Below are 13918 nucleotides of genomic sequence, written 5' to 3'. Positions count from 1 at the left end.
ACTGCAGGTAGTTATTAGTCATCAGTTTTATACACATCAGTGTATACATGTCAGTCCTGATCGCCCAATTCAGCACACCACCATCCCCACCCCACCGCAGTTTTCCCCCGTTGGTGTCCATACGTTTGTTCTCTACATCTGTGTCTCAACTTCTGCCCTGCAAACCGGTTCATCTGTACCATTTTTCTAGGTTCCACATACATGCGTTAATATACGATATTTGTTTTTGTCTTTCTAACTTGCTTCACTCTGTATGACAGTCTCTAGATCCATCCACGTCTCAACAAATGACTCAATTTCGTTCCTTTTTATAGCTGAGTAATATTCCTTTGTATATATGTACCACAACTTCTTTATCCATTCATCTGTCGATGGGCATTTAGGTTGCTTCCATGACCTGGCTATTGTGTTGTAAGTAGTGCTGCAATGAACATTGGGGTGCATGTGTCTTTTTGAATTATGGTTTTCTCTAGGTATATGCCCAGTAGTGGGATTGCTGGATCATATGGTAATTCTCTTTTTAGTTTTTTTAAGGAACCTCCATAGTGTTCTCCATAGTGGCTGTATCAATTTACATTCCCACCAACAGTGCAAGGGGGTTCCCTTTTCTCCACACCCTCTCCAGCATTTGTTGTTTGTAGATTTTCTGATGATGCCCATTCTAACAGGAGTGAGGTGATACCTCATTGTAGTTTTGATTTGCATTTCTCTAATAATTAGTGATGTTGAGCATCTTTTCATGTGCTTCTTGGCCATCTGTATGTCTTCTTTGGAGAAATGTCTATTTAGGTCTTCTGCCCATTTTTTGATTGGGTTGGTTGTTTCTTTAATATTGAGCTGCATGAGCTGTTTGTATATTTTGGAGATTAATCCTTTGTCCGTTGATTCGTTTGCAGATATTTTCTCCCATTCTGAGGATTATCTTTTCATCTTGTTTATGGTCTCCTTTGCTGTGCAAAAGCTTTGAAGTTTCATTAGGTCCCATTTGTTTATTTTTGTTTTTATTTCCATTACTGTAGGAGGTGGATCAAAAAAGATCTTGCTGTGATTTATGTCAAAGAGTGTTCTTCCTATGTTTTCCTCTAAGAGTTTTATAGCGTCCGGTCTTACGTTTAGGTCTCAAATCCATTTTGAGTTTATTTTTGTGTATGGTGTTAGGGAGTGTTCTAATTTCATTCTTTTACATGTAGCTGTCCAGTTTTCCCAGCACCACGTATTGAAGAGACTGTCTTTTCTCCATTGTATATCTTTGCCTCCTTTGTCATAGATTAGTTGACCATAGGTGCGTGGGTTTATCTCTGGGCTTTCTATCTTGTTGCATTGCTGTATGTTTCTGTTTTTGTGCCAGTACCATATTGTCTTGATGACTGTAGGTTTGTAGTATAGTCTGAAGTCAGGGAGTCTGATTCCTCCAGCTCCATTTTTTTCCCTCAAGAATGCTTTGGGGTCTTTTGTGCCTCCATACAAATTTTAAGATTTTTTGTTCTAGTTCTGTAAAAAATGCCATTGGTAATTTGATAGGGATTGCATTGAATCTGTAGATTGCTTTGGGTAGTAGAGTCATTTTCACAATATTGATTCTTCCAATCCAAGAACATGGTCTATCTCTCCATCTGTTTGTATCATCTTTAATTTCTTTCATCAGTGTCTTATAGTTTTCTGCATACAGGTCTTTTGTCTCCCTAGGTAGGTTTATTCCAAGGTATTTTATTCTTTTTGTTGCGGTGGTAAATGGGAGTGTTTCCTTAATAATCTCTTTCATATTTTTCATCATTAGTGTATAGGAATGCAAGAGATTTCTGTGCATTAAATTTGTATCCTGCAACTTTATCAAATACATTGATTAGCTCTAGTAGTTTTCTGGTGGCATTTTTAGGATTCTTTATGTATAGTATCATGTCATCTGCAAACAGTGACAGTTTTACTTCTCCTTTTCCAATTTGTATTCCTTTTATTTCTTTTTCTTCTCTGATTGCCGTGGCTAGGACTTTCAAAACTATGTTGAATAATAGTGGTGAGAGTGGACATCCTTGTCTTGTTCCTGATGTTAGAGGAAATGCATTTAGTTTTTCACCATTGAGAATGATGTTTGCTCTGGGTTTGTCATATATGACCTTTATTATGTTGAGGTAGGTTCCCTCTATGCCCACTTTCTGGAGAGTTTTTATCATAAATGGGTGTTGAATTTTGTCAAAAGCTTTTTCTGTACCTATTGAGATGATCATATGGTTTTTCTTCTTCAATTTTTAATATGGTGTATCACATTGATTGATTTGCATATACTGAAGAATCCTTGCATCCCTGGGATAAATCCCACTTGATCATGGTGTATGATCCTTTTAATGTGTTGTTGGATCCTGTTTGCTAGTATTTTGTTGAGGATTTTTGCATTTATATTCATCAGTGATATTGGTCTGTAATTTTCTTTTTTTGTAGTATCTTTGTCTGGTTTTGGTATCAGGGTGATGGTGGCCTCATAGAATGAGTTTGGGAGTGTTCCTTCCTCTGCAGTTTTTTGGAAGAGTTTGAGAAGGATGGGTGTTAGCTCTTCTCTAAATGTTTGTAGAATTCATCTGTGAAGCCATCTGGTCCTGGACTTCTGTTTGTTGGAAGATTTTTAATCACAGTTTCAATTTCAATACTTGTGATTGGTCTGTTCATATTTTCTATTTCTTCCTGGTTCAGTCTTGGAAGGTTATACCTTTCTAAGAATTTGTCCATTTCTTCCAGGTTGTCCATTTTATTGGCATAGAGTTGCTTGTAGTAGTCTCTTAGGATGCTTTGTATTTCTTAGGTGTCTGTTGTAACTTCTCCTTTTTCATTTCTAACTCTATTGATTTGAGTCCTCTCCCTCTTTTTCTTGATGAGTCTGGCTAATGGTTTATCAATTTTGTTTATCTTCTCAAAGAACCAGCTTTTAGTTTTATTGATCTTTGCTATTGTTTTGTTTCTATTTCATTTATTTCTGCTGTGATCTTTATGATTTCTTTCCTTCTGCTAACTTTGGGTTTTGTTTGTTCTTCTTTCTCTAGTTTCTTTAGGTGTAAGGTTAGATTGTTTACTTGAGATTTTTCTTGTTCCTTGAGGTAGGCTTGTATAGCTATAAACTTCCCTCTTAGAACTGCTTTTGCTGCATCCCATACGTTTTGGATCGTCGTGTTTTCATTGTCATTTGTCTCTAGGTATTTTTTGATTTCCTCTTTGATTTCTTCAGTGATCTCTTGTTTATTTAGTAACGTATTGTTTAGCCTCCATGTGTTTGTGTTTTTTACGTTTTTTTCCCTGTAATTCATTTCTAATCTCATAACGTTGTGGTCAGAAAAGATGCTTGATATGATTTCAGTTTTCTTAAATTTACTGAGGCTTGATTTGTGACCCAAGATGTGATCTGTCCTGGTGAATGTTCCGTGCGCACTTGAGAAGAACGTGTAATCTGCTGTTTTTGGATGGAATGTCCTATAAATATCAATTAAATCTATCTGGTCTATTGTGTCATTTCAAGGTTGTGTTTCCTTATTTATTTTCATTTTGGATGATCTGTGCATTGGTGTAATTGAGGTGTTAAAGTCCCCCACTATTATAGTGTTACTGCCGATTTCCTCTTTTAGAGCTGTTAGCAGTTGCCTTATGTATTGAGGTGCTCCTATGTTGGGTGCATATATATTTATAATTGTTATATCTTCTTCTTGGATTGATCCCTTGATCATTATGTAGTGTCCTTCCTTGTCTCTTGTAACATTCTTTATTTTAAAGTCTATTTTATCTGAGTATAGCTACTCCAGCTTTCTTTTGATTTCCATTTTCATGGAATATCTTTTTCCATCCCCTCACTTTCCGTTTGTATGTGTCCCTAGGTCTGAAGTGGGTCTCTTGTAGACAGCATATAAATGGGTCTTGTTTTTGTATCCATTCAGCAAGCCTGTGTCTTTTGGTTGGAGCATTTAATCCATTCACGTTTAAGGTAATTATCGATATGTATGTTCCTATGACCATTTTCTTAATTGTTTTGGGTTTGTGTTTGTAGGTTCTTTTCTTCTCTTGTGTTTCCCACTTTGAGAAGTTCCTTTAGCATTTGTTGTAGAGCTGTTTTGGTGGTGCTGAATTCTCTTAGCTTTTGCTTGTCTGTAAAGCTTTTGATTTCTCCGTCGAATCTGAATGAGATCCTTGCTAGGTAGAGTAATCTTGGTTGTAGTTTCTTCCCTTTCATCACTTTAAGTATATCATGCCCCTCCCTTCTGGCTTGTAGAGTTTCTGCTGAGAAATCAGCTGTTAACCTTATGGGAGTTCCCGTGTATGTTATTTGTTGTTTTTCCCTTGCTGCTTTCAATAATTTTTCTTTGTCTTTAATTTTTGCCCATTTGATTACTATGTGTCTCGGCGTGTTTCTCCTTGGGTTTCTCCTGTATGGGACTCGCTGCGTTTCCTGCACTTGGGTGGCTATTTCCTTTCCCATGTTAGGGAAGTTTTCGACTATAATCTCTTCAGATATTTTCTCTGGTCCTTTCTCTGTCTTCTCCTTCTGAGACCTCTATAATGCGAAGCTTGTTGCATTTAATGTTGTCCCAGAGGTCTCTTAGGCTGTCTTCATTTCTTTTCATTCTTTTTTCTTTATTCTGTTCCTTAGCAGTGAATTCCACCATTCTGTCTTCCAGGTCACTTATCCGTTCTTCTGCCTCAGTTATTCTGCTATTGATTCCTTCTAGTGTAGTTTTCATTTCAGTTATTGTATTGTTCGTCTCTGTTTCTTTGTTCTTTAATTCTTCTAGGTCTTTTAATTCTTCTAGGTCTTTTAAACATTTCTTGTATCTTCTCGATCTTTGCCTCCATTCTTTTTCCGAGGTCCTGGATCATCTTCACTATCATTATTCTGAATTCTTTTTCTGGAAGGTTGCCTATCTCCACTTCATTTAGTTGTTTTTCTGGGGTTTTATCTTGTCCCTTCATCTGGTACATAGTCCTCTGCCTTTTCATCTATCTTTCTGTGAATGTGGTTTTTGTTCCACAGGCTGCAGGATTGTAGTTCTTCTTGCTTCTGCTGTCTGCCCTCTGGTGGATGAGGTTATCTAAGAGGCTTGATGGGAGGGACTGGTGGTGGGTAGAGCTGACTGTTGCTCTGGTGGGCAGAGCTCAGTAAAACTTTAATCCACTTGACTGTTGATGGTTAGGACTGGGTTCCCTCCCTGTTGGTTGTTTTGCCGGAGGCAACCCAACACTGGAGCCTACCTGGGCTCTTTGGTGGAGCTAATGACAGACTGTGGGAGGGCTCATGCCAAGGAGTACTTCCCAGAACTTCTGCTGCCAGTGTTCTTGTCCCCACGGTGAAACAGAGCCACCCCCTGCCTCTGCAGGAGACCCTCCAACACTGGCAGGTAGGTCTGCTTCAGTATCCCCAGGGGTCACTGCTCCTTCCCCTGGGTCCTGATGCGCACACTAGTTTGTGTGTGCCCTCCAAGATTGGAGTCTCTGTTTCCCCCAGTCCTGTCGAAGTCCTGCAATCAATTCCCACTAGCCTTCAATGTCTGATTCTCTAGGAATTCCTCCTCCCATTGCCAGACCCCTAGGTTGGGAAGCCTGACGTGGGGCTCAGAACCTTCACTCCAGTGGGTGGACTTCTGTGGTATAAGTGTTCTCCAATCTGTGAGTCACCCACCCAGCAGTTATGGGATTTGATTTTACTGTGATTGCACCCCTCCTACCATCTCATTGTGGCTTTTCCTTTGTCTTTGGATGTGGGGTATCTTTTTTGGTGAGTTCCAGTGTCTTCCTGTCAATGATTGTCCAGCAGCTAGTTGTGATTCTGGTGTTCTCGCAAGAGGGAGTGAGAGCATGTCCTTCTACTCCGCCATCTTGGTTAAATCCACTATGTTTTTTACTTTGGGACATGCAAAGTTTTCTTGGAAGGAATAGAAAAATAATAACTGTAAATAGAAAAATTAGATAATTTTCACTTCACCAAAATTAGACACTTCTGCTTGTCAAACATTATGAAGAAAATGGAAAAAAATATCAGAGCCTTGGAGCAAATGCTCTTCTTATCTGTTTGTCTATCTATCTGTCTATCTATCATCTGACAATGACTGTTTCTGATGTAATAGCAGGATCAGAAAAAAATTGGAAGTACTGATGATACTTGAAAGTACATTGTCAGGAGTATACTTATAATAGAAACCAGATTCCAGGGACCTAAGGAGGATAGGGTTATAAATCACTAGTTCAAGGAAAGGATTAAATGGTAATATTAATAGCATGAAATTCAAGCAAAAGTTTTTTTGTTTTTGTTTTTTCTTTTTTGAAGACATATAAATGAGGCAGGAGGAGGCAGGGAGGGACAAGATGCAAGAGAGAGGGGGGTATACATGCAAATGCAAGATTCCTTGAATATCAAGAAGGAATGGGATCAAAAGCAAGAACTGAAGCCTTTAGCTTTTTGAAGGTAGCTACCTTTTTGTCTAAGATGGAAGAATGAGGAATGGCCAGGGAAGATATATGCAGGTACAGGAATGCTAATAAACATGGAAGGATGGCCATTATCTATGTAGTCCTCTATCCAGATGAAGATGGAAGGTAATGAAGGGAATTTTAAAGGGTAAGATTTATAGTAATAGCTCTTAACCTTTAGGAGAGGAATGTCAGGGTACATGGAAGTGGTCTAGTGTAATTTATAAATGCTCCACATGTGATTCTGAATTCTGATAATATCCTCCCTGCTCCCTTTGAGAACCAATCATTTATGTCAGTTCTAAGGTTTTATCAGTGCTTTAGTGTGCATAGTAGCAGTTACAGGAGGGCACTCATTTTTCCCCCTTAATTTTCAGGGTTATTGTTTAATAATAGATGTTACCTCAGTTATCTGCTTGATATATGTGTGTGTTTTCTGTCTGTCTGATAGAAACTGAAAACTATCTACTGTACAAAAAATTTGGGGGATGTGACAGTAATAAGAGTCTTCCCAGTTTAAAATTAGTCAGATAAAGTATATATAAGCAATAATACCACTTAGTGCCAAAATTCTGTATCAGCTTAGAATAGGGAAATTGCATTATGAGAAGTGGTATTTTTCAAGCTATGGACCTGGGTCCATTAATGGCTCATGAAATCAGTTTAACAGCTCACAATCAGTGTTTTTCCTTTTTAATGGACTAGAATAGACTAGAAAATATTGGAGTGTACTGTATACAGTAAGAAGTATTTGTGGAACTTTTAATATATGTATGTATGTGTATACTGATTTGGGTGAAAATATATTTCTTAATGTAGATTGCAGTCAAAAGTATTGGAAATCCACCATCACCATAGATTATTTTGATAAATAAGTGTGGACATTATAAAAATCTTTAAGTTCTTACTTTCATCTGTTTTTAGAATTCACTAAGTTTATATTTACATCTCAACTAATTACATACACATATTTTGTGATGTGTGTATATAAATACATATATATGTATGTGCGTGTACTTTTTTTGTTTTTTTATCTTAATAGGTGCAATGGATGAGCTTCATAGTCTGGATCCAAGAAGGCAAGAATTATTGGAAGCTAGATTTACAGGAGTTGCAAGTGGGAGCACTGGGAGCACGGGCAGTTGCAGTGTTGGAGCTAAAGTGAGTAAAATTGTAATCTTTGACATTTTTTCCTTGTATTACATGATATAAAATATATTTTGTAAAGGATCCCTACATACATACTTAACAGCAAATTATACTTACTATAATTTTTATAATGTGTAGAAAAAAATCCATTGTTTTTATACCTGATTCCTAATATAGCATAATATATTTTGGGGCATTATGTTATAATATAGCATAACAGGTTTCAGGGGTAAAAAGGAGTTTGGTAGATTGTACTGCCTTTCTCCCATTTACATAATTTTTACCTCTCCTGTCCTTTGTTTTTGATTCTTCCTTGCCCCATCACCCATGTTTCTATTGTGTATGTTCCTATCTGTACATTAATCCACTGCTGCATAAAATTAATAGTGTATCTGTTGGGCCTTCCAGTGGTAGATATCAGGTTGTCTCCAACTCCCCACTACCTCACACTGCAGTGAATTTCTTGTAATTGTTCCCTTACGGAACTTTGTGAGCATTTGTTTAGAATATATTCCCAAGAGCAGAATTGATAAGGCATAGGGTATGTATAGATTTAAATTGAATAAACAGTGCAAGATTGCTATTCAGAACAGTTGTATAAAACTAATAAAACTAACCTGCACTCTCAGCAGATTAGTTTTGTACAACTGTTTCTTTATCTCCATATCCCAGAAACACTTGGCATCATCCAGATTCCTCATTTTTGATAGTCCAGTTGGTACAAAATAATGTATCTTTGTCTTACTTGTACCACCAATTATTTTGAGCATTTGTTCAATGCTTGTTAGCTCTTTGGGAGTCTTATAAATTGTTCCAGTTCTTTGCCTATTTTTCTGTCAGAATTACTTTCTTTTTCAAACTGATTTTCCCATGTTCCTTGTATATTCTACATATTTATTCCATGTTGATTACATACAGTGCAAATAACTTTTGCCATTTTGTCATGTCTGTTAACTTTATTCATGGTATCCATCATTGTACAGAACTATTTAATTTTGTTGTATTCAAACTCACCAATTTTTTTGCTTTATGGTCTGTACCTAAGAAAAACAGTCGTCACCATTAACCATCTGGGTCAAATAGACCTTTTTGCTATGTTTATATTTTGTTATTTTGCTAATTTACAACAATAAGAATAAAACTATAATGAAAAACAACTTTATTAGAAATTTTATATGAATTTAAACATACTTAAAAATCTCTTTGTAGCAAGTAAATCTTGGTGCACAAACATCATAAAAGATGAAGGATATTGTTATGCGTCCTTTGAGCATAATGAAATGGTCCAGGTTCTTGTTGCAGAATATTGTATGGTGAAATCCTTCAGTTGAATGACTTAACTGATGAGAATACCATGTTTCCCTTTTTTTTTTCCTCTTAGAAATGTATTGTCCAATTCATTGATTCTTGAATTTGTGAAAATTCATCTAGGATACTGTCATTTGAAGACTCAGATTTCATTTATATAGTCAGTGTCACCATCATCAGTTTTAGGTGCTGTTATCTCTTTGTATTTATTTTCTGATTTGTCTAATAATTATAAATTGTCTTCTTCTGTCATTTTCTTCTCTTGATTATCTTAAGTGGAAAATGAAAATTTCTTAATTCTGAGCTGGAGTCAAATGAAAGCTAAAATCAGACTACAAAGATGGTTTCTTAGTCATTTATACATTTTTGAAAGATGATGTGGTACTTTGGGCAAGGCAAGAAGATAACTAAAAGATCAAAATTTATTTGACTATTGCATCGTCCTTTTAGGTGATTTAATCTGTGTTGTTTTTCTATTTCTACTATAATAAATTATCACCAAGTTGCCCAAAACAGTACAGATTTATTATCTTACAGTTCTGTAGCATCAGAAGTCTGACACCGCTCTCATTGGGCTAAAATCAAGGTGTCTGCAAGGCTGCATTCCTTTCTGGGGGCTCTAGGGAAGGATCTTTTTGCCTTGCCTTTTCCAGCTTTGAGAGGCTGCCTGCATCCTTGGCTGGTGGTTTCCTTCCTCCATCTTCAAAGGCAGCAATGCTGTATCTCTCTTACAGTTCTTTGGCAGTCATATGTTTTGGACCATAGCCTAGAAGGTTCTTCACTTTTAAGTACTCATGTGTTTAGATTGGGCCCACCCCAATTTGGATAAGCTGGTATAATTTCCCCAATTCAAAATTCTTATCCTTAATCACATCTGCAAGTCCCTTTTGCCATGTAAAATAACATTCACAGATTCTGGTGTTTAGGGCATGGACATTACTGGGAGGCCAATATTTTGCCTATCATACCATCATTCTTCCATTTTCTTTTTATTTTAGTGGTTTTTCTTTGTATTAGCATAGTTGGGAATAATTGATGAACAGTGATAAGTAATGATGAGTTCCTAGGATGGTATAATAACAAAATATAGGAAAAATAAGATCAGTAAGATCCCATAATGTATTGTAGATTGATGAAAGGCCAGTGGACATCTGGTAATTAATTGCAAGCTAGAATGTGTTTTATTCTATTAAAAATAAATCTTATTTTTATTCTATGGATGATCTCTAAGAAAGAATAAAAGTCCTGAAATATTAATTATTACAAACAGAATTACTTGAAAAAGAAGCTAAAAAACTAAAATTGGGTCCAGTGGACTCTGATGGTATTCTAAAAGTTAAATACTTCTTCCCCACCCCTGAGGCACAAAGATATTCTACAGCTCCTTCTATTAATTGTACAGTTTTACTTTTATATTTACTCTTTAGTCCGAGGCCTTATCTTTTACATAATATTGATAGAGATCGAGTTTTATTTTTCTCCATGTAGTAAACCAGTTTTCTCCACAATGCTTCTTAAATTATCCATATTTTCCCACTGACTTGTACTGGCACCTGTATCATATATTAAGTTGCCATGTGTATATACCAGTCTGTGTCTGAGATTTCTCTAATGTTCCGGTGGTCTCTCTGTGTTCTTGTGCCAGTATCACATAAAAGAGAATACAGTTGTATTTTGGTATGTCTTCTTTATATGGTAGAGCAAGTCTCTCCTTTAATCTTCTTTTGTAAGGTTGACTTAATTATTTATGGATCTTTATTCCCTCATAAAATTTGAGCATCTCTTTATTTGCTTGTTAGCATTTGGGGATTATTCTTCTATAATAGCTTATTTGTATCTTTTTCCTTAAAAGATTCAAATGGAATTTTTATTCTGAATGCATTGAATTTATAGATTACTTTTGGGAGTACTGAAATCTATAAGATTAGGTTGTCCCATCCAAGTACATGAAATGTCTTTCCATTTGTTCAGTTCTCTCTGTAGAGTTCTTAAGAATTCTTGGCTAGTTTTTATGAATTTTGGGGGCTTATTCCTGGATACTTTAAAGTTTTTGTGGCTGAAGTGTTATTTATTTATATTTTCTAGTTGGCTATTGCTGACCTAGGGTTTTTTTTTAATTTTTATAGGCTGGTCTTTTATGTAGCAGTCTTGCTTTTGGTCTCTTATTGGTTGTACTACTCTGTTGATTCTCTAGGTTTCTCTAAGAGAAATAGTTATGTTCCCCCAATTTTTTTTTTTTTTATATTGGTCACGAGCTTCAGTACTATGTCTTGTTGAGAAGGAATCATCTAAAGTATCTCCATTAAGTGTAGTGTTTGTTATAGGTTTTGTGTATATAACCATGACCAAATTACAGAAGAATTTTTCTATTACTGGTTAGTTAAGACGTTTTTGTTTGTTTTAAAAATAATAAGTATAACAAATTTAAAAAAAAAATGTTGAAGTTTGCATTGCTGTGATAAACCCTACTTGGTTATGATACACTGTTTTATTTATTTATTTATTTTTGGCTGTGTTGGGTCTTCGTTGCTGCACATGGGCTTTTCTCTAGTTGTGGCGAGCAGGGGCTACTCTTCATTGTGGCGTGTGGGCTTTTCACTGCGGTGGCTTCTCTTGTTGTGGAGCACGGGCTCCAGGCATGCGGGCTTCAGTAGTTGTGGCATGTGGGCTCAGTAGTTGTGGCTCGTGGGCTCTAGAGCACAGGCTCAGTAGTTGTGGTGCACGGGCTTAGTTGCTCCGCGGCATGTGGGATCTTCCCGGACCAGGGCTCAAACCCACGTCCCCTGCATTGGCAGGCAGATTCTTAACCACTGGACCACCAGGGAAGTCCCTGATACACTATTTAAAAAAATACTTTATTAGGGGACTTCCCTGGTGGTCCAGTGGTAAAGAATCTGCCTTCCAGTGCAGGGGATGCGAGTTCGATCTCTGGTCGGGGAACTAAGATCCCACATGCTGTGGGGCAAATAAGCCCACGCGCCACAACTACTGAGCTTGCGCGCCTCAGTGAGAGAGCCTGCATGCTGCAAACTACAGAGCCCATGCGCTCTGGAGCATGCACGCCACAACTAGAGAGAGAAAACCCTCACGCCACAACTAGAGAGAAGCCCATGCAGTGCAACGATGTCCCGACGCAGCCAAAAGAATAAAGATAAATAAATATTAAAAAATACTTTTGGATTTAATACATGATTAACTATTTTAGTTAGGATTTTTACATATATGCTTATAAGAGAAATAGATGCACAGACCTGAAGAGTAATAATTTAGTGAGTTTTGACAAATGTGTACACTCGTAGTAATCCATGTTCCTTTTAAGATACGGAACATTTTCATCACTCTACCTTGTCTGTTTTATAAAACAGTGTCACACTAGCCCCATAAAATGAACTGCTGCTGCTTTCACTATTTTCAATTTTTTCAACATCCTGTATGTTGTAGAAAATGTTCATGGGAAGATGAGTAGACATTTACCTGTAAAACTGTCTTGGCCTGGGGTTTGTTGCAAGGAAGGTCTTTCACATTTAAATTTCTTTAATATTACTTAGTTTATTAATCTATTTCAGTTAAGCTTTTCAAACTTATTAGTGTATGGTTATAACACTTTAAAAAATCTCCTTTGTTATTTCATTTCTGTTTATTCTTTCAGTTCTCCTTTTCTGTTCATTCTTGCCAGAGCTCTGACTAATCAAAGAAACAGATATTGGTTTTAATCTATTTCACTTTTTTTTCCCATTGATTTCTGTCATCCTAATTTACTTGTTACTTTGGATTTGCTCCATGGCTCTTCTTCCAGCTATTGAGTTGAATGAATTAGATTATTTATTTATTTATATAGAGACAGAATTAACATATGATAAAATGTATAGATTTTAAGTGTTTGGTTATGAGAGCCCCCCCATTGTTTTTATTAAGTTATGTATAATTTACATAGGGTAAAATTCACCCCTTTTTATCATATAGTTCTGCTATAAGTTTTGTGAATGTATACAATTGTGTAACTCCCACCACAATTAAGATATAAAATAGTTCCTAAAATACTCCCCAGTGTCCTTTTGCACTCTACCCCTTTAGGTTGCCTCTGGCAACCACCAATCTGTTTTCTGTTTTTATAGTTTTGCCTTTGCAAGCATGTCATATAAATGGGGTAAGTATTGTAAATATGTAGCCTTTTGAGTCTGACTTTTTATAAGTTAGCATAATGCATTTCTTTGAGATTCATCCATGTTGTTGTAATGTTACCAATAGTTACTTTTTATTGTTGAATAGTATCCTACTGTATAAAATATACAACAATTTTTAAAAAAAATTTTATTGAAATATAGTTGATTTACTATATTGTGTTTCAGATGTACAGCAAAGTGATTCAGTTATACATACATATATATGTATATATATATTCTTTTTTAGATTCTTTTCTATTATATGTTATTATTAGATATTGAGTATAGTTTCCTGTGCTATACAGTAGATCCTTGTTGATAATCTATTTTTTATATAGTAGTGTGTAAAAGTATACCACAGTTCTTTTTAATCCATTTCTTCTAGATAAGGAACATTTAGGTTACTTTCAGTATTTTAAGAATTACAGATAAAGCTACTGTAAACATTTGTATATTCCCTCCTCTTAGATTATTAGTTATTTTGAGCTATTCTTTTGTTACAGACTTATAATTTATTGCATTACATTTTGAAAATACAGTTCGTATGGCATCAATCCTGAAATGTGCCCTGTTTTATAAACATTTCATATCTAATAGCTCCTAATAGTATTTGTTCAGATCTTAGGTATCTCCTTGTATTGTTGGCTTGAGCTATCTTTTTCTGAGGGGGGTATTTTTAAATCTTTAACTGTGATTATTGATGTATACATTTCAGCTTTATTCATTTCAGCTTGTAGTTTATCAGTTTTTGCTTGATGTGTTTTGAGGCTATATTTTTACATGCATATATCTTCTTTTCGTTTCATGACTATATAATTTTTTAAAAAAATTTGTTTTTTCAAATCTTAAGAATACTATCC

The 13918-nt window shown here is 35.8% G+C and overlaps 1 protein-coding gene across 3 annotated transcripts in view; it reads left to right on the top strand.

Moving 5' to 3' along the window:
* Positions 1-13918, top strand: part of TLK1 (tousled like kinase 1) — a 196858-nt gene that overhangs the window by 80425 nt on the left and 102515 nt on the right. For all 3 annotated transcript variants that reach the window (XM_082465376.1, XM_082465375.1, XM_082465374.1), the window contains exon 2: positions 7481-7599. In XM_082465376.1, coding sequence (XP_082321502.1) covers positions 7486-7599 — 114 coding nt within the window. In that variant the 5' untranslated portion in view covers positions 7481-7485. The remainder of the gene's footprint in view (positions 1-7480; positions 7600-13918) is intronic.

The sequence above is a fragment of the Balaenoptera physalus genome (assembly GCF_965194825.1).
Source record: "Balaenoptera physalus genome assembly, chromosome: 6".
Classification (NCBI taxonomy): Eukaryota; Metazoa; Chordata; class Mammalia; order Artiodactyla; family Balaenopteridae; genus Balaenoptera; species Balaenoptera physalus.
Note: the sequence above shows the minus strand (reverse complement) of the source record. Positions and strands in the feature narration are given on the sequence as shown.